General features: G+C 40.7%; 1 protein-coding gene across 1 annotated transcript in view; it reads right to left on the reverse strand.

Annotated features, from left to right (window-relative positions):
* Positions 1–1,751: 1,751 nt before the first annotated feature.
* The window catches only part of LOC120042908 (transcription factor COE1-A-like), a 109,350-nt gene continuing 89,262 nt past the window's right edge, over positions 1,752–21,839 (reverse strand). The window contains exons 13-16 of the mRNA XM_038987674.1: positions 12,953–13,109; positions 12,515–12,694; positions 9,387–9,584; positions 1,752–3,211 (exon numbers count right to left, since the gene is read on the reverse strand). Coding sequence (XP_038843602.1) covers positions 3,180–3,211; positions 9,387–9,584; positions 12,515–12,694; positions 12,953–13,109 — 567 coding nt within the window. The 3' untranslated portion in view covers positions 1,752–3,179. The remainder of the gene's footprint in view (positions 3,212–9,386; positions 9,585–12,514; positions 12,695–12,952; positions 13,110–21,839) is intronic.

A 21,839-nucleotide genomic window follows, 5' to 3' on the forward strand; every position in this document is an offset into this window, starting at 1 on the left:
CCTCGATCTGAACAGCACGGTGAAAGCTTCACGCCAACCCCTCCTCGATCTGAACAGCACGGTGAAAGCTTCACGCCAACCCCTCCTCGATCTGAACAGCACGGTGAAAGCTTCACGCCAACCCCTCCTCGATCTGACCAGCATGGTGAAAGCTTCACACCAACCCCTCCTCGATCTGACCAGCACGGTGAAAGCTTCACACCAACCCCTCCTCGATCTGAACAGCACGGTGAAAGCTTCACACCAACCCCTCCTCGATCTGAACAGCACGGTGAAAGCTTCACACCAACCCCTCCTCGATCTGAACAGCATGGTGAAAGCTTCACACCAACCCCTCCTCGATCTGAACAGCACGGTGAAAGCTTCACACCAACCCCTCCTCGATCTGAACAGCATGGTGAAAGCTTCACACCAACCCCTCCTCGATCTGAACAGCACGGTGAAAGCTTCACACCAACCCCTCCTCAATCTGAACAGCATGGTGAAAGCTTCACACCAACCCCTCCTCAATCTGAACAGCATGGTGAAAGCTTCACGCCAACCCCTCCTCGATCTAAACAGCATGGTGAAAGCTTCACGCCAACCCCTCCTCGATCTAAACAGCATGGTGAAAGCTTCACGCCAACCCCTCCTCAATCTGAACAGCATGGTGAAAGCTTCACGCCAACCCCTCCTCGATCTGAACAGCATGGTGAAAGCTTCACGCCAACCCCTCCTCGATCTGAACAGCATGGTGAAAGCTTCACGCCAACCCCTCCTCGATCTGAACAGCATGGTGAAAGCTTCACGCCAACCCCTCCTCAATCTGAACAGCATGGTGAAAGCTTCACGCCAACCCCTCCTCGATCTGACCAGCACGGTGAAAGCTTCACGCCAACCCCTCCTCGATCTGACCAGCACGGTGAAAGCTTCACGCCAGCACCTGACAACACCCAAGTCTATCAACAGGCAGTCTTCTGCGCAAAATTCTCAAGAACAGAAAGTCCGATTCTATGTCCGGCAACAGCTTGAAGACGCACAATGGACTGACAGAGAGAAAGATAGAGAAAAACAGACCAATAGAGAGAAAGGGAGAAAAACAGACCAATAGAGAGAAAGATAGAGAAAAACGGACCAATAGAGAGAAAGAGAGAAAAACAGACCAATAGAGAGAAAGAGAGAAAAACAGACCAATAGAGAGAAAGATAGAGAAAAACGGACCAATAGAGAGAAAGCTGGAGAAAAACGGACCAATAGAGAGAAAGAGAGAAAAACGGACCAATAGAGAGAAAGAGAGAAAGAGAGGAAAACAGACCAATAGAGAAAGATAGAGAAAAATGGACCAATAGAGAGAAAGAGAGAGAAAAACGGACCAATAGAGAGAAAGATAGAGAAAAACGGACCAATAAAGAGAAAGAGAGAAAAACAGACCAATAGAGAGAAAGAGAGAGAAAAACGGACCAATAGAGAGAAAGAGAGAAAAACGGACCAATAAAGAGAAAGATAAAAAAAACGGACCAATAGAGAGAAAGATAGAGGGAGAAGGAGAAGAAGAGGTGGAGGAGAGGGAGAGGAGGAAACGGTTGACTAAGGTGAATAAAGTGTTTGAGTGTGTGTAAATACTGTAAAGTGGTAACCAGGGTGGAGCATGGACTGATGTTTGGACTTTGGAGTTTAGATTAGAAAACGACAGTTGGTGGAAATCCAAACCAACTGCTATCAGAATAAGATGCTGCTCTTGGACATAACATTTAAAAAAACTTTTTCAAATCAGGAAAAACTAAACTTTTATTAACCTACAAATAAAAATAAATAAAATAGATAACATTTTGGGATGGGAAATAACAATGTCTAGACAATACAGCCCCAAACAAACTAAATACAAAATACAACATGTGAGATCACATTTACACAGTGGGTGACAAAACATAACTCTGTGACACTTTGACACTTATAAACTAACACAGAACAAGCTAGAATTAGGGTCAAGAAGCAATGCAAAATGTACACATCCAAAAGATAAATACATTATTTAAATGAGAACTTTATACAGAAATCACTGTTTTGTATCCAAATCCGTGGTTCTCATTTTTGCAAAGTATAGATGATGAGAGCTTGACAGTGAAATGACCATCTGTGTCGAGAGCTGCCTTAAGACATATTCATGTTTATATTATATTTAGAAGTATAACTTTGGTAAAACAAAGTAAAATAAATCAAATCATAAACCCATCATTTTTATATTTATAGACACAAATATATTACATAAATTGTAATTCTAATCTGATATTTCATCAAATGTGTTTTCTGATTGAAATTAAAAGGGAATTGCACATCTCTGATTCTATTTCTGTGATAAGTTAGCAGCAAAAATCTTTGTCAAAAGTTATTTCAGCTCAGTCTGTTTGAATCCTTTAAAAGGACAATCCACAGTTGAAACAATAACAAAGTATGGTCCCCGCCACCGTTTCAGTAAAAAGCTGAGAGATGGAGAAATGTAACCACTCTCAAATTCCTAGACATGGCTATGGATGCAAGGCATGACCATCCATGATATGGACATTATAATTTGAACTGTGTTTTGAGGCTATACAGTGTTTGTTTACAGTTACTAAATGTAAACTGATACAAGACAGCTTAGTTACAACCCATGTTAACTCCTATCCAGTCATGTCAGAGCAATCTACTTACATAAACCCTTATAACCAATCAGCATCAGTGTTGTTTGTATGTGTTACAGTCTGTAGGAAGGCATACAATAGATCTAACTTAAACATTATACCAATAAATACACATACAAATAAATGCTTTTGTCATGAGGTCTGTACTATTGTCACTCAATTGTGATGTGGACACGGTCATGAGGCATCTTACAGTCCTTCCTCAATTAAATTACATTAAATTCAGTTTGATTAAATTAAGTTTGATTCAATTCAATTTAAATAACTGTATTATTCGACTCCAAGGTGTGTCTGAGAAGGTTCACAAGTTCACCAGGAAGGAAATGACATCAACAAATGTTATGTTTGTCGTTTTCTTCTTCCTTCTTCCTTCCAATGAGATTCCTTCTAGAAAGGCCTGAGTTTAACCATTTTGAGTTCAGTGTTCTGTTCAGGTCCAGAGGGTTTGAGTGTGACACAGAGACACGTCAGACATGTTCTCTCCCTGTCAACATTCCCAAATTTTCAACGTTCACAGATCTACATGGATGGATCAATCATCCCGGGAATCACTGTTCGTGGGAAGAGAGGAAAAGGAGTGAGACAGAGACAGAGAGAAAGAAAGAGAGAGAAACAGAGAGAGAGAGAAACACACAGAGAGAAAGGTCAGTCTGTGTTTCATCCGTCATCAGAACAGTCACATAACGGCAAATGTGTTCCAGCATCTGGTGTACAAAGATATCTCTCTCTCTCTCATCCCCCTTTCCCCTCTCACTTTCTCTCTCTCTCTCTCTCACCCCCTCAAAACCAAAACATCCCTCTGTGTTTCCGCCAACTTGGAACACAGGCTGCAGTTGAAACAGCCTTCCACTCTCGTTGTGTTTTCAGAATCTCTTCATGCTATGCTGTGATCTAACCAGCTCTTCCAAGACTATGTCCCATGAGCCCCAATCCCCTATGTAGTGCACTACACATGGCCAAGTAGTGCACTATGTAGAGAATAGGGTGCCATTTAAGGCCTGTTAACTGTAACCCTTTGGATTGCGTTCACTAGCGTACCACACACTCCTGCACGGGCTCTGTTTAATTTTTAATGGTTTGTTTGGATATATTTTAGAGGTTATTTATAAGAAAATATGTATAAAACCCATATGAACTGTATTCATGATTAATAATTCTATTACACAAAATGTCTGATATAACACATGCCTTATTTTATTTCCCTGTATAGTTCAAATCAGGATTATGTCTCTATTGCCACTCATTCCCATTAGACTGGTTTGTGTTTCTGCTGATCAATACGGCCCCAGGAAACTGCGGTACGCCACCGATTCTGCTGCCTTATCGTGTGCTTCTCTCTCATAGTGCCAACATGAAGTGATGACAGATGAGACAGGAAAAAGTTAAAATAAATAGGCTCATGGTTAATAGACGTTGTTTTTGATTGGAGTCATGTGTGTGGTTTTGATGTGTCAATAGATTTAGATTGGAATCATGTGTGGTTTTGATGTGTCAATAGATTTAGATTGGAGCCATGTGTGTGGTTTCGATGTGTCAATAGATTTAGATTGGATTCCTGTGTGGTTTTGATGTGTCAATAGATTTAGATTGGAGTCATGTGTGTGGTTTTGATGTGTCAATAGATTTAGATTGGAGTCATGTGTAGTTTCGATGTGTCAATAGATTTAGATTGGATTCCTGTGTGGTTTTGATGTGTCAATAGATTTAGATTGGAGTCATGTGTGTGGTTTTGATGTGTCAATAGATTTAGATTGGATTCCTGTGTGGTTTTGATGTGTCAATAGATTTAGATTGGAGTCATGTGTGTGGTTTTGATGTGTCAATAGATTTAGATTGGAGTCATGTGTAGTTTCGATGTGTCAATAGATTTAGATTGGATTCCTGTGTGGTTTTGATGTGTCAATAGATTTAGATTGGAGTCATGTGTGTGGTTTTGATGTGTCAATAGATTTAGATTGGAGTCATGTGTGGTTTTGATGTGTCAATAGATTTAGATTGGAGTCATGTGTGGTTTTGATGTGTCAATAGATTTAGATTGGAGTCATGTGTGTGGTTTTGATGTGTCAATAGATTTAGATTGGATTCCTGTGTGGTTTTGATGTGTCAATAGATTTAGATTGGAGTCATGTGTGTGGTTTTGATGTGTCAATAGATTTAGATTGGAGTCATGTGTGGTTTTGATGTGTCAATAGATTTAGATTGGAGTCATGTGTGGTTTTGATGTGTCAATAGATTTAGATTGGAGTCATGTGTGTGGTTTTGATGTGTCAATAGATTTAGATTGGAGTCATGTGTGTGGTTTTGATGTGTCAATAGATTTAGATTGGAGTCATGTGTGTGGTTTTGATGTGTCAATAGATTTAGATTGGAGTCATGTCTGGTTTTGATGTGTCAATAGATTTAGATTGGAGTCATGTGTGGTTTTGATGTGTCAATAGATTTAGATTGGAGTCATGTCTGGTTTTGATGTGTCAATAGATTTAGATTGGAGTCATGTCTGGTTTTGATGTGTCAATAGATTTAGATTGGAGTCATGTGTGGTTTTGATGTGTCAATAGATTTAGATTGGAGTCATGTGTGTGGTTTTGATGTGTCAATAGATTTAGATTGGAGTCATGTGTGGTTTTGATGTGTCAATAGATTTAGATTGGAGTCATGTCTGGTTTTGATGTGTCAATAGATTTAGATTGGAGTCATGTGTGTGGTTTTGATGTGTCAATAGATTTAGATTGGAGTCATGTGTGTGGTTTTGATGTGTCAATAGATTTAGATTGGAGTCATGTGTGTGGTTTTGATGTGTCAATAGATTTAGATTGGAGTCATGTGTGTGGTTTTGATGTGTCAATAGATTTAGATTGGAGCCATGTGTGTGGTTTCGATGTGTCAATAGATTTAGATTGGATTCCTGTGTGGTTTTGATGTGTTAATAGATTTAGATTGGAGCCATGTGTGTGGTTTTGATGTGTCAATAGATTTAGATTGGAGTCATGTGTGGTTTTGATGTGTCAATAGATTTAGATTGGAGTCATGTGTGTGGTTTTGATGTGTCAATAGATTTAGATTGGAGTCATGTGTGGTTTTGATGTGTCAATAGATTTAGATTGGAGTCATGTGTGTGGTTTTGATGTGTCAATAGATTTAGATTGGAGTCATGTGTGGTTTTGATGTGTCAATAGATTTAGATTGGAGTCATGTGTGTGGTTTTGATGTGTCAATAGATTTAGATTGGAGTCATGTGTGTGGTTTTGATGTGCCAATAGATTTAGATTGGAGTCATGTGTGTGGTTTTGATGTGTCAATAGATTTAGATTGGAGTCATGTGTGGTTTTGATGTGTCAATAGATTTAGATTGGAGCCATGTGTGTGGTTTCGATGTGTCAATAGATTTAGATTGGATTCCTGTGTGGTTTTGATGTGTTAATAGATTTAGATTGGAGCCATGTGTGTGGTTTTGATGTGTCAATAGATTTAGATTGGAGTCATGTGTGGTTTTGATGTGTCAATAGATTTAGATTGGAGTCATGTGTGTGGTTTTGATGTGTCAATAGATTTAGATTGGAGTCATGTGTGGTTTTGATGTGTCAATAGATTTAGATTGGAGTCATGTGTGTGGTTTTGATGTGTCAATAGATTTAGATTGGAGTCATGTGTGGTTTTGATGTGTCAATAGATTTAGATTGGAGTCATGTGTGTGGTTTTGATGTGTCAATAGATTTAGATTGGAGTCATGTGTGTGGTTTTGATGTGCCAATAGATTTAGATTGGAGTCATGTGTGTGGTTTTGATGTGTCAATAGATTTAGATTGGAGTCATGTGTGGTTTTGATGTGTCAATAGATTTAGATTGGAGTCATGTGTGGTTTTGATGTGTCAATAGATTTAGATTGGAGTCATGTGTGTGGTTTTGATGTGTCAATAGATTTAGATTGGAGTCATGTGTGTGGTTTTGATGTGTCAATAGATTTAGATTGGAGTCATGTGTGTGGTTTTGATGTGTCAATAGATTTAGATTGGAGCCATGTGTGTGGTTTCGATGTGTCAATAGATTTAGATTGGAGTCATGTCTGGTTTTGATGTGTCAATAGATTTAGATTGGAGTCATGTGTGTGGTTTTGATGTGTCAATAGATTTAGATTGGAGTCATGTGTGTGGTTTTGATGTGTCAATAGATTTAGATTGGAGTCATGTGTGGTTTTGATGTGTCAATAGATTTAGATTGGAGTCATGTGTGTGGTTTTGATGTGACTGGTATTATAGACAGTGAAGAACATAGTCAGTTGGTTTTCTTCTAATCAACCTCTCCCCTTAACTTCCCTTATGCTCCCTCTCAAACCCTACCTTTATCAACCTCTCCCCTTAACTTCCCTTATGCTCCCTCTCAAACCCTACCTCAATCAACCTCTCCCCTTAACTTCCCTTAAAATCTGTCGTTCTACCCCTGAACAAGGCAGTTAACCCAGCGTTCCTAGGCCGTCATTGAAAATAAGAATGTGTTCTTAACTGACTTGCCTAGTTAAATAAAGGTCAAATAAAATAAATAAATAAATAAAATATTCTCCCTCTCAAACCCTACCTTAATCAACCTCTCCCCTTACTTCCCTTATGCTCCCTCTCAAACCCTACCTTTATCAACCTCTCCCCTTCTCGTATGCTCCCTCTCAAACCCTACCTTAATCAACCTCTCCCCTTACTTCCTTATGCTCCCTCTAAAACCTTACCTTAATCAACCTCTCCCCTTAACTTCCTTATGCTCCCTCTAAAACCTTACCTTAATCAACCTCTCCCCTTAACTTCCTTATGCTCCCTCTAAAACCTTACCTTAATCAACCTCTCCCCTTAACGTCCTTATGGTCCCTCTCAAACCCTACCTTTTTTCTCTCCCTCCCCTCCTCACCCCTGTTCTCATCCCCCTCCTTCCCCATGACACCGAGGCTATATCCTCACTCCCCCACCCCCTTTATACGGAGACCACAGAGGGATTCCTGTCCTGCTCCACTCCACTAATTCTCTGCTTAAGTCCTAAGTGTCTCCAGCTCTGTGGGATTAAAGAAGGAGCTGTGTGTGTGTGATTCTGTGTTTCTGTGTGTCTGAGCAGCACACCGATGGACAGGTAACTGTGTAGAGGGGAAGAGAGGAAAAGAGGAAGAGAGAGAGGGAGAAGAGAGGGAGAGAGGGAGAGAGGAAGAGAGGGAGAGATGAGAGAGAAGAGAGGAGAAAGAAGAGAGGAAGAGAGGAGAGAGGGAGAGAGAACCTCTATCAACCTGTATGGACCTTCTGGTAGACTAAAACAATGGATAGACCTTATGGCAGACTAAAACAATGGATAGACCTTATGGTAGACTAAAGCAGTGGATAGACCTTATGGCAGACTAAAGCAGTGGATAGACCTTATGGCAGACTAAAGCAGTGGATAGACCTTATGGCAGACTAAAGCAGTGGATAGACCTTATGGCAGACTAAAGCAGTGGATAGACCTTATGGCAGACTAAAGCAGTGGATAGACCTTATGGCAGACTAAAGCAGTGGATAGACCTTATGGCAGACTAAAGCAGTGGATAGACCTTATGACAGACTAAAGCAGTGGATAGACCTTATGGCAGACTAAAGCAGTGGATAGACCTTATGGCAGACTAAAGCAGTGGATAGACCTTATGGCAGACTAAAGCAGTAGATAGACCTTATGGCAGACTAAAGTAGTAGATAGACCTTATGGCAGACTAAAGCAGTGGATAGACCTTATGGCAGACTAAAGCAGTGGATAGACCTTATGGCAGACTAAAGCAGTGGATAGACCTTATGGCAGACTAAAGCAGTGGATAGACCTTATGGCAAACTAAAGCAGTGGATAGACCTTATGGTAGACTAAAGCAGTGGATAGACCTTATGGCAGACTAAAGCAGTGGATAGACCTTATGGCAGACTAAAGCAGTGGGTAGACCTTATGGCAGACTAAAGCAGTGGATAGACCTTATGGCAGACTAAAGCAGTGGATAGACCTTATGGCAGACTAAAGCAGTGGATAGACCTTATGGCAGACTAAAGCAGTAGTTCCCACATGATTCACTGTTTCCCTGCTGTGACCAACCTGAAGGATTTAGTTTTTTTTCGTATGACCCACAAAGTCAACACAACACTTCAGCCTCTCTGAAGGGCTAAACCTTAAAGCTATTTTCAGCTAGCTTAGTATTAGCCACAACACACCACTGGCTTCCTCTGATCATATGAGAAACAACTGGACTAGAGGAAGACAAATACAGAGAAAGGGAAGTCCCGTGGACAAGGAAAAGAGGAGAAAACCCCCTGTGGAGAGGGAGTGATGGAGGGTGGAGTGAACCAATATAATCAACAGAAAAGAGGGAGGAGAAGAGAAGGTTTGATGGGTGATTAAATGAAGAAAGAGAGAGAGAGAGATAACATACTTCAGGAGAAGGCCAGACCCTGAAGAGAGCTGGAGGGGGAGTCCACAAAAGACTGATCTACTGGAGGGGAGGAAGAGAGGGAGATAGAAAGAGGGGGGGGGGGGGGGGGGGGGACAAAGAGGGGAAATTGGGAGAGAAGGGTAAAGAAAACCACAACATTATTATAAAAGGGGATGGGGGTATCGAGAGAGGTATAGAGTTGGCTTGACTCTAGCTAACTCATCAACAGGCCATAGACTAATTGGCTAACTTTCCATAGACTAATTACTGCCTCGCTAGCATGTTAACTAGCCAACATGCTAGCTTACCTTGCAGTCCGTTAGCAATAGTGCTGGTGCAGGTGAGTGGAGGGGAGGTCTGCGGCCGTATAACGGGGGCGAAGGCGCTCTTCTGTTTGACCGCAGCAGACACCATGTTGGCCGGAGAGAAGGAGAAGATGCCTGAAGAACTACTGCAATTAGAGGGAAGATTGGTGGTGGAGGCCATGGTGGGACTGGAGGGAACGACTGGAGGAGAGAGAAAGATAGAGAGGAGGAGGGAGAGTGGGGAGGCAGGAGGAGAGAGAGTGAGAGAGGAGGGATAGGTAGGAGAGAGGGGGGGGGGGGAGAGGGGGGGAGGGAGAGAGAGAGAGGGAGAGAGAGAAGGGGCAGGGAGGAGGGAGAGGTTTGAGGGGGAGGGCAGGAAAGAAAGGAGGAACGAGGAGGATAGATGCAGGATTAGAGAGAGGGACGGGAACAGAGGAGGGGGAGGCGAGAGGAACAGAAGGGGACTGGTCAACAGATGACAACAGGAGGGATAACAGGACTCAGTTCAGCTGTTATAGATCTTACAGACAACAGGACTCAGTTCAGCTGTTATAGATCTTACAGACAACAGGACTCAGTTCAGCTGTTATAGATCTTACAGACAACAGGACTCAGTTCAGCTGTTATAGATCTTACAGACAACAGGACTCAGTTCAGCTGTTATAGATCTTACAGACAACAGGACTCAGTTCAGCTGTTATAGATCTTACAGACAACAGGACTCAGTTCAGCTGTTATAGATCTTACAGACAACAGGACTCAGTTCAGCTGTTATAGATCTTACAGACAACAGGACTCAGTTCAGCTGTTATAGATCATACAGACAACAGGACTCAATTCAGCTGTTATAGGTCATACAGACAACAGGACTCAGTTCAGCTGTTATAGATCATACAGACAACAGGACTCAGTTCAGCTGTTATAGGTCATACAGACAACAGGACTCAGTTCAGATGTTATAGATCTTACAGACAACAGGACTCAGTTCAGCTGTTATAGGTCATACAGACAACAGGACTCAGTTCAGCTGTTATAGATCTTACAGACAACAGGACTCAGTTCAGCTGTTATAGATCATACAGACAACAGGACTCAATTCAGCTGTTATAGGTCATACAGACAACAGGACTCAGTTCAGCTGTTATAGATCATACAGACAACAGGACTCAGTTCAGCTGTTATAGGTCATACAGACAACAGGACTCAGTTCAGATGTTATAGATCTTACAGACAACAGGACTCAGTTCAGCTGTTATAGATTTTACAGACAACAGGACTCAGTTCAGCTGTTATAGATCATACAGACAACAGGACTCAGTTCAGCTGTTATAAATCATACAGACAACAGGACTCAGTTCAGCTGTTATAGATTTTAAAGATAACCCAGTAGACTGGGAACATTCCCAGAACATTAGCTAAGATTCCCATTAAATTCTAGTTATGGCTTTATTTAAAAGTTATGATAACATTTATTTTTATTTTTTATTTTTACTTTTTAAATTAAATATCCTTGGAATGTTCTCCTAACATTCACTAAAATGTTGTGCACAACATCTGTAACAACCACCACATAACATTCCCATAAAGTTGTTATTAGGTTTCCTGGTAATGTAATAACACAATATACCAGTAATGTTTTCCCAGCAAACCAAAATTGTTTCTGTGAAAGTTCCCAGAACATTCGCTAGGTTGAAGCAAATGTTCTCATAACACCAAACTATCCAGTCAAGCTGATGATTATACAATGTTTTTATCAAACGTTCGCCTGATGTTGCAAAATGGTTGTTTAGTCTGCTCTTTAATGGTTCCCCGAATGTTTCATTAGGTTGTGCTAACAGCCTGGTGGGAACATCATGGGGACATCACAAAATATATCTTCCCAAAACACAAAACACTGTCCAGTAATGCGGTTGATTCACACTGTTTATTTTAGGGGACAAAAAACATTCACCTGATGTTACAAGATCGTTCCTAGAACACATTTAATCTGTTCTTTAATGGTTCCCAGAATGTTTATTTAGGTTATGGGAACGTTGTGGTGATATGACGAGAGATAGGTTCCCAAAACACTACAACTGTTCAGTTGTGCTGACAGTCAGTTAATGTTTGTATCACGGTGTACAAAACGTTCCTTTGATGTTGCAAGAATGTTGACGGAGCAGCCTTTTTGAGTTCTTTAAAGGTTCCCAGAACATTTCATGAGGTTATGGGAACAGTGTGGGTATATTACAAGACATAGGTTCCCAAAACACAAAATACCCTCAGTTACATTTTATTGCTCTGCCTGTCCAAATGGCAGCCTATATAGTACACATGACAGCCTATATAGTACACATGGCAGCCTATATAGTACACATGGCAGCCTATATAGTACAAATGGCAGCCTATATAGTACACATGGCAGCCTATATAGTGCTCTACCTTCGACCAGGCCACATAGGGCAGTATGTAGGCAATAGAGTGCCATTTTGGATGCAACCATAGTCCACTTATGAAGGAGGCCTAACAAATCAATTAATGACAACTGGAAGTAGTAAGCCGGCCAGCAGGAAGGTATTGATCAAAAGTGTCTGCATAGTGTGTGTGTGTGTGTGTGTGTGTGTGTGTGTGTGTGTGTGTGTGTGTGTGTGTGTGTGTGTGTGTGTGTGTGTGTGTGTGTGTGTGTGTGTCTCTGTGTGTCTGTGTGTCTGTGTTTGATTGAAAGTGTCTGCTGTCATCGCTGGTCCATTTGAGTATGTTAAAATACGCGTTAACATTCAAGAGAATTAAAGAGCTGGAATTGAATTGCTTCTCCTGCAATTCATTTATTGATTTAATTAAGCGTCTTTAATGTAGGGGGGAGGAGGAGAGATAATGAGAACAGCCATTATAGACAGCTGGGGGAGGAGGAGAGAGAATGAGAACAGCCATTATAGACATAAAGGACACTCTTAAAGAAACCAATGGTCTTTCACCGCCCCTTTCTTTTTCATTGTACATTTCTCTCATCTATAGCTCTCTCTTTTTATCGTAGGGCATAGCATGTAGGGCACAGGGTATAGTGTGGAGGGTTCATTGTGGCACTCAATGGTATAGCGTACATAGTGTGGAGGTTTTAGTGTGTAGTGTGGACAGTGTAGTGTGGTACTCACTAGCGTAGGGTGAGTTGGTGGCTGACCCGTTGAGGAAGTTGGGTGAGGTTCCTAGCGTGGTCATGCCAGAGTCAGTGTAGCCGTTCATGCTAGTGGAAACAGAGCTGTAGCTGGTCTGCTGTGGAGTGGTGCTGGGGACATAACCATGAGGAGATGCACTGCTGCTACTCCTACTGTAACCTAGAGGTAGGAAGGGAGAGGGGAGACAGGAGAGAGAGGGGGAGAGGGGAGGAGAGAGAGCGAGAGAGGAGGGGGAAGAGAGTGATACAGAGAGGAGGTGGGGATGGGGGGAAGAGAGAGGAGAGACAGAGAGAGAGAGAATTAAGAAAGAGAGAGATAAATAAAGAGAAAAAAGAGACAGAGAGAACGAGACAAAAAAGTAGTTTTCATACATTACACAAAACCATTTAACTTCCTGGTTCCTATATTTTAGCTCACCCTGATTGGCTGTCTGTGTGACCTCTGACCCGGGGAAGGAGTTGACGGCCATCATGCTGGCGTGGACGGAGCCGCTGCCTAACAGCTGGTTGTGGCCGCGTGGCACCGTCGTATACAACACCTCTGCCATGTCAGCTGCCCGCTTCAGAATCATCTCCTGACAGAGAGAGGCATGTTAGATCCCATTTAATGGAATAGAAAATAATATAATTAAATGCAATAGAGTTCTTCTATAAGGCTGAGTTGTTTATTTTCTTCTAACTACGTCTCTCAAAGAGTACAGTGTGTAAAGTCAGAACAGTCACTGCCTGTCACCAAGGGAGTACCCCAAGGCTCGATCCTAGGCCCCACCCTCTTCTCAATTTACATCAGCAACATAGCTCAGGCAGTAGGAAGCTCTCTCATCCATTTATATGCAGATGATACAGTCCTATACTCAGCAGAACCCTCCCTGGATTTTATCTTAAACGCTCCACAACAAAGCTTTCTTAGTGTCCAACAAGCTTTCTCTACCCTTAGTGTTATTCGGAACACCTCCAAAACAAAGGTCTTGTGGTTCTATAAGAAGAGTGCCCCCCTCCCCACAGGTGTGACTACTACCTCTGAGGGTTTAGAGCTTGATACATGTACCTCATACATGTACTTGGGAGTATGGCTAGATAGTACCCTGTCCTTCTCTAAGCACATATCCAAGCTGCAGGCTAAGGTTAAATCTAGACAGTCCCCAAAGCACACACATCTCTGGGTCACTCCTCTTTTCAGTTCGCTGCAGCTAGCGACTGGAACGAGCTGGACAGTTTTATCTCTACATTCAAAGACTCAGTCATGGACAGTCTTACTGACAGTTGTGGCTGCTTCACGTGATGTATTGTTGTCTCTACCTTTTTGCCCTTTGTGCTGTTGTCTGTGCCTAACAATGTTTGTACCCTGCTGTGTTGTCATGTGTTGCTGCCATGTTGTGTTGCTACCATGTTGTGGTGTTGTCTTAGGTCTCTCTTTAAATCAAATCAAACTTTATTTGCCACATGCGCCGAACACAACAAGTGTAGACCTTACCGTGAAATGCTTACTTACAAGCCCTTAACCAACAGTGCAGTTCAAGAAGAAGAAAATATTTACCAAGTAGGCTAAGATAAAAAATAATAATAAAAAGTAACACAATAAGAATAACAATAACGAGGCTATATACAGGGGGCACCGGTACACCGGTAATCTGTACATGTAGGTGGGGGCGAACTGACTATGCACAGGTAACAAACAAACAGCTAAAAGAGAAGGAAGATGGAGGACTCAAAGTAGTTATGTAGAGCACCTCAAGATAAAAACGTAATATTCAATATCGGTAAGTTAGACTAAATATTAGCACTACACAATCTGGTGGGTAATAACCTTCAATCTGGATAATAACACAAAACAAATCTTAAGACTAGAGAAATTTATCGACAAATATTACGAAAACAAGCAACACCCAAACATGACGGAGAGTAAGACAGGGGAACCTATTTCAAAACGAAAGACACAGACGATTTCATATTTTCACCACCGGGAATGGTAAAGGTCGAAACCGATCTGATAAAATCAATAAATGACAAACTGGGTATACTTGAACTAGTCAGTAAGGATATAAAAGAGTTGAAGGCAAGCCTCGAGATGAGTGATGAAAAAGCTGCGACATTGGAGAAAGACACAAACAAGCTAAAAGAGACAGTCAATAAGATTGAAACCGAAGTGAATGAACTTAAAAAGGAGAACATCGTTCTGAGAGAAGCCTTACTTGACATACAGACTAGATCCTTGAGATGGAATCTGGTACTTACAGGTATCTAAGAGAAAGAAGGAGAAGTTCCTGAATCTGTAGTTAGAGAGTTCATCCTTACAGAGCTTCAGATTCCACGCGAAGCTATCGACAAAATCCAACTCGGGCCGAGGTATGAACGCCCAATCGTTGCCAAATTTGCTTTCTTTAAAGATAAAATAATGGTTAAAAGCCTGGGTAAAAGACTTGCTGGCACGAAAATTGCCATGAATGACCAGTTCCCGAAGGAAATTGCAGAATGGCGTAAAGTTCTGTATCCAATTTTCAAGGAAAATCGATTAAAAGGGAAACGAGTAGCTCTCGTCGTCGATAAACTATATATTGATAACCAGTTGTTCAGAGAAACAAAGACTACTCCATGGCTATTTTAAAAATTACAAAGTTCTTATAGACGAGGAAAATAATGAAACACAATTCTAGCCCGGTTATGGATTGTAATAATACAACAAAAAATACAGCTTTTCTATATATCTTCAAATATAACTAATTGGAACACAAAAGCACTAATTCAACATGGTGAAGATAAACACTCAGCAAACAGAAGGCACAGTATGTGTGGATGGTGGGGTGTGTGTTTCTTGGTGTTTGGGAACGTGTGGCGTTGAGTGAGAAAGGAAATGGTTGCATATCCCAGAACCAATGTATTGCTGTGAGCGGGGGTGTGAGAGAGCTTTCAATGTTGTTCAGATGATGGATATACTTTTGATAATGAATTATAAATCTTATTTATTTATTTAATTATTGTCCTGTCATGGTGGAACAGCATTTTAAAATAAATTATACATTTAACTTATTTATTGTCCTATCATGGGGAACTACATTTTTTAAATGAATTATACATCTAATTTATTTATTTATGATCCTATATTGATGGAACGGTCCACAACCCTATACCCTAGACACCCACCTGAATGACCCAGATACTAAGGAGAAGTCCCTAACTGTTTTATGGGCCTGCTGTAAGCGGTCTGTATGCAGCCAAAATACGGTCCGAGACCTAGAGCAGCACTGCCCCCTCAAGATTCTGAGCCTGCTTGGCAGGGTTGGTCCTGCAAAGCCAAAGCCCCCTAAAGGGAGAGCATACTATACAAGGACATTCTCAAAGCTGCTAATGAGAACCTTGACGACCTTGTACCTAGCCGGGGGGGATTCCGGTGGGGTGCCCCCACCCAGGCAGTGGCAGTGCTGGCAACACTAGCTGCAGTAACCCAAGGGGAGGGGGTCACACTCGGACATTCAGAGAGGGGGCATATTATTGTGGCCCTGGTGGCACAAAATCAAAAGTCTGACTGCATGGAGATGCTTGGGAATATGGTCAATACGGGGGACCGTGTAATGGGTGTTTCATCCATTACATCCATCATCTAGGACGTGACAATGGTTAATCAAATCTACCCATTTCTGGCCATTTTTTTGCACAGTTTTGCAGGCCTTCTCATACAGCTGCAACTGTATATGCATTCGTAAATCAAGACCTTTCTTGTGTTGGACTCTGGGATGTTGCAACTGTTGAGAATGTGAGCCTATGGTTGTGTGGGGGAGAGGGGTTGAGTGTGTGTGAGTGTGTATGAGTGTGTGTGTATGAGTGTGTGTGTGTGTGTGTGTGTGTGTGTGTGTGTGTGTGTGTGTGTGTGTGTGTGTGTGTGTGTGTGTGTGTGTGTATGAGTGTGTGGGTGTATGTGTGTATCCCACAACTGTTGCGAGGGAGCAAAAGATGTTAGGGACAATATAGGATGATTCACAATAATTGTTTGCTAATATAATACTTGCTTGCAATGTAATTTTGGTAATGGCAAGACTGGTGAGAGGTAAAATCCTTTGCATAAATTGCCTACATTAATACAAATATTAATAGCTAATTATGGAAAATAAGATAAACAGGATTTTTAAAACATGTACAGTGGGGAGAACAAGTATTGGATACACTGCCGATTTTGCAGGTTTTCCTACTTACAAAGCATGTAGAGGTCTGTAATTTTTATCATAGGTACACTTCAACTGTGAGAGACGGAATCTAAAACAAAAATCTAGAAAATCACATTGTATGATTTTTAAGTAATTAATTTGCATTTTATTGCATGACATAAGTATTTGATCACCTACCAACCAGTAAGGGGACCGAATGCGGTCGGATCATCACATAATTGGCATATATATTACTCTTACAGAATTTCCACGTGGGCGAGGATATTGGAAATTTAATCAAAGCCTACTAGATGAAAAATTGTTTATAACTAGGACATAAAAATGTATAACTGACTTTTTCAGACATAACATAGGTACAGCAGATCCCCTTATTGTATGGGACACTTTTAAATGTGCCTTTAGAGGCCATGCAATTCAGTACTCATCTATAAAACAAAAGCAATTTAGATTAAAAGAGTCCATATTAACAAAGCAAATTGAAGGACAAACAGTACAGTTAGATAGCAATAAAAACTGTACCATAGAGGCACAGAATAAGTTAGAGGAAAAACAAAAAGAAATGTAGGAACTGATTAAAGAAAGATCCTGTGTAATATATTATAAAAATAAAGCCAACTGGATGGAATATGGGGAAAAATGCACCAAATTATTTTTCAATCTTCAAAATAGAAATTCTACCAATTTGTTTTTATAGAAACTTGTTACAAATGATGGAGTCACGCATGAATCACCGAATGATATTTTGAAAGAGGAAGTAAAGTACTTTAAGAATATGTTTTCGTTTCAGTCTCCTCCATCTCCACTAACCGAAGTTAATTGTATGGATTTTTTTCCTAATAATAATGTAAAATTAACATCTGTACAGGAAGACTCATGTGAAAGCCAAATTACAGAGGAGGAACTTCTTGATGCAATTAAAGCCTTTAAGGCTGGGAAAACTCCAGGGCTGGATGGCATACCAGTTGAAGTATACCAAACTTTTTTTGACATACTCAGAGGACCATTATTAGCTTGTTTTAACCACTCCTATATAAATGGTAGATTATCGGACACGCAACAAGAAGGTCTGATATCTTTTTTACTGAAACAGTACCAAAGTGGTATATATAAAGATCCAGTCCATTAAAAAAATTGGAGGCCTCTTACACTTCAGTGTTGTGATGCTAAAATTCTACCTAAATGCTTGGCGCATAGAATTGAAAAAGTATTGTCAGATATTATTGATCCTAATCAGACAGGTTTTTTACATGGACAATACATTGGAGATAATATAAGACAAGTACTGGAAACAATAGAATACTATGAAATATCGGGGACACCAGGCCTGGTTTTCATAGCTGATTTTGAAAAGGCTTCTGATAAAGTATGACTGGAGTTTAAATATAAATGCCTAGAATATTTCAATTTTGGGGAATGTCTTATAAAATGGGTTAAAGATATGTATAGTAACCCTAGGTGTAAAACAGTAAATACTGGCTACATCTCAGAACGTGTTAAACTGTCTAGAGGAGTAAAACAAGGTTGTCCACTATCGGCATATCTATATATTATTTCCATCGAAATGTTAGCTGTTAAAATTAGATCCAACAATAATATTAAGGGATTATAAATCCGTGGCTTAAAAACAAAGGTGTCATTGTACGTTGATGATACATGTTTTCTTTTAAAACCACAATTAGAATCCCTCCACAGCATCATAGAGGATCTAGATACTTTTGCTAACCTCTCTGGATTAAAACCAAATTATGATAAGTGTACTATATAACGTATCGGATCACTAAAAGAATGCACATTTTACATTACCGTGTAGTTTACCAATAAAATGGTCTGACGGGGATGTGGACATACTCGGTATAGAAATCCCAAGATAAATAAATGATCTCACTCCAATACTTTTTATAGAAAGTTAGCAAAAATAGATAAGATCTTGCTACAATGGAAAGGAAAATACCTGTCTATTTGTGGAAAATCACCCTGATTAACTCTTTAGTCATATCACAGTTTACCTATTTGCTTATGGTTTTGCCTACACCTAGTGACCTGCTTTTTAAATTATATGAACAAAAAAGATGACATTTTATTTGGAATGTGTCACGCCCTGGCCTTAGTATTCTTTGTTTTCTTTATTATTTTAGTTAGGTCAGGGTGTGACATGGGGAATGTATGTGTTTTTGTATTGTCTAGGGGTTTTGTATGGTATATGGGTCAGTGTCTTGTCTAGGTGTTTGTATGTCTATGGCTGCCTAGATTGGTTCTCAATTAGAGGCAGCTGTGGTTCATTGTCTCTAGTTGAGAGCCATATTTAAGGCAGTCATAGGCATTGGGGTTTTGTGGGTAATTGTCTATGTTGTACGTTTGTAGCTTGTGTGTGCACTTAGGTCTATAGCTTCACGATCGTTTGTTGTTTTGTTTCAGTTTGTTAAAGTGTTCGTTGCGTGTTTTTTCCTTTCTCTAAAATAAAAGAGAATGTATTTTGCACACGCTGCGCCTTGGTCCACTCTCTCTCAGCAAGACGATCGTGACAGAATGGCAAGCCAGACAAAATTAAAAGGGCCTATTTATATAACGAATATGAATTTGGATGGAAAAAAAATATTAAATATTAAAGTATTAGACCTCTCACTAAAGGCATGTATACTTAAATCCAAACGGGTTCTCTAGTAAATTGGTAGGAATGTCTCACCCCATGTTCAAGAAGGTCATTTTTCCCTTTATTCAGATTACAACTGCTCACTTTCAGTTGTTTGAAAAGGAAAAAATCTGCAAAATATCGTTAATTTTTAAACAAGCCTTAGAAAGTTGGTTGCAATTTCAGTTTAATCCACCTGAAAAGACAGAACAAATAATACAACAAATATTGTTGTTAAACTCAAATATACCAATTGAGAATAAAAAAAAAAGTTAAATTTTAGTGAATGATATTATAAATAGGACTGGTGGATTTACAGTTGAAGTCTGAAGTTGACATACAGTTAGGTTTTTCAACAACTCCACAAATTTCTTGTAAACAAACTATAGTTTCGGCAAGTCGGCTAAGACATCTTCTTTGTGCATGACACAAGTCATTTTTCCAACAAATGTTTACAGACAGATTATTTCACTTATAATTAATTGTATCACAATTCCAGTGGGTCAGAAGTTTAAATACACTAAGTTGACTGTGCCTTTAAACAGCTTGGAAAATTCCCCAAAATGATGTCATGGCTTTAGAAGCTTCTGATAGGCTAATTGACATCATTTGAGTCAATTGGAGGTGTACCTGTGGATGTATTTCAAGGCCTACCTTCAAACTCAGTGCCTCTTTGCTTGACCCCATGGGAAAACCAAAAGAAATCAGCCAAGACCTCAGAAAAAAATGTGTAGACCTCCACAAGTCTGGTTCATCCTTGGGAGCAATTGCCAAATGCCTGAAGGTACCACGTTCATCTGTACAAAAAATAGTACGCAAGTATCAACACCATGGGACCACACAGCCGTCATACCGCTCAGGAAGAAGACGCTTTCTGTCTCCTAGAGATGAACGTACTTTGGTGCGAAAAGTGCAAATCAATCCCAGAACAACAGCAAAGGACCTTGTGAAGATGCAGGAGGAAATAGGTACAAAAGTATCTATATCCTCAGTAAAACGAGTCCTATATCGACATAACCTGAAAGACCGCTCAGCAATGAAGAAGCCACTGCTCCAAAACCGCCATAAAAAAGCCAGACTACGGTTTGCAACTGCACATGGGGACAAAGATCGTATTTTTTGGAGAAATGTCCTCTGGTCTGATGAAACAAAAATATAACTATTTGGCCATAATGACCATTATTATGTTTGGAGGAAAAAGGGGGAGTGTCTCACTTGGTTATTGTGTTTGTGTCTCACCTGGTTATTGTGTGTGTGTCTCACCTGGTTATTGTGTGTGTGTGTGTGTGTGTGTGTGTGTGTGTGTGTGTGTGTGTGTGTGTGTGTGTGTGTGTCTCACCTGGTTATTGTGTGTGTGTGTGTCTCACCTGGTTATTGTGTGTGTGTCTCACCTGGTTATTGTGTGTGTGTCTCACCTGGTTATTGTGTGTGTGTGTCTCACCTGGTTATTGTGTGTGTGTCTCACCTGGTTATTGTGTGTTTCTCACTTGGTTATTGTGTGTGTGTGTGTGTGTGTCTCACCTGGTTATTGTGTGTGTGTGTGTCTCACCTGGTTATTGTGTGTGTCTCACCTGGTTATTGTGTGTGTGTCTCACCTGGTTATTGTGTGTGTCTCACCTGGTTATTGTGTGTGTCTCACCTGGTTATTGTGTGTGTCTCACCTGGTTATTGTGTGTGTCTCACCTGGTTATTGTGTGTTTCTCACTTGGTTATTGTGTGTGTGTGTGTGTGTGTCTCACCTGGTTATTGTGTGTGTGTGTGTCTCACCTGGTTATTGTGTGTGTCTCACCTGGTTATTGTGTGTGTGTCTCACCTGGTTATTGTGTGTGTGTCTCACCTGGTTATTGTGTGTGTCTCACCTGGTTATTGTGTGTTTGTGTCTCACCTGGTTATTGTGTGTGTGTGTGTGTGTGTGTCTCACCTGGTTATTGTGTGTGTGTGTGTGTGTGTGTGTGTGTGTGTGTGTGTGTGTCTCACCTGGTTATTGTGTGTGTCTCACCTGGTTATTGTGTGTGTGTGTGTGTGTGTCTCACCTGGTTATTGTGTATGTGTGTGTGTGTGTCTCACCTGGTTATTGTGTGTGTCTCAGCTGGTTATTGTGTGTGTCTCACTTGGTTATTGTGTGTGTGTGTGTGTGTGTGTGTCTCACCTGGTTATTGTGTGTGTCTCACCTGGTTATTGTGTGTGTGTGTGTGTGTGTGTGTCTCACCTGGTTATTGTGTGTGTGTGTGTGTGTGTGTGTGTGTGTCTCACCTGGTTATTGTGTGTGTCTCACCTGGTTATTGTGTGTGTGTGTGTGTGTGTGTCTCACCTGGTTATTGTGTGTGTCTCACCTGGTTATTGTGTGTGTCTCACCTGGTTATTGTGTGTGTGCGTGTGTCTCACCTGGTTATTGTGTGTGTGTGTGTGTGTGTGTGTGTGTGTGTGTGTGTGTGTGTGTGTGTGTCTCACCTGGTTATTGTGTGTGTCTCACCTGGTTATTGTGTGTGTCTCACCTGGTTATTGTGTGTGTGCGT

This window comes from Salvelinus namaycush, unplaced genomic scaffold (assembly GCF_016432855.1).
Source record: "Salvelinus namaycush isolate Seneca unplaced genomic scaffold, SaNama_1.0 Scaffold80, whole genome shotgun sequence".
In the NCBI taxonomy this organism is placed as follows: Eukaryota; Metazoa; Chordata; class Actinopteri; order Salmoniformes; family Salmonidae; genus Salvelinus; species Salvelinus namaycush.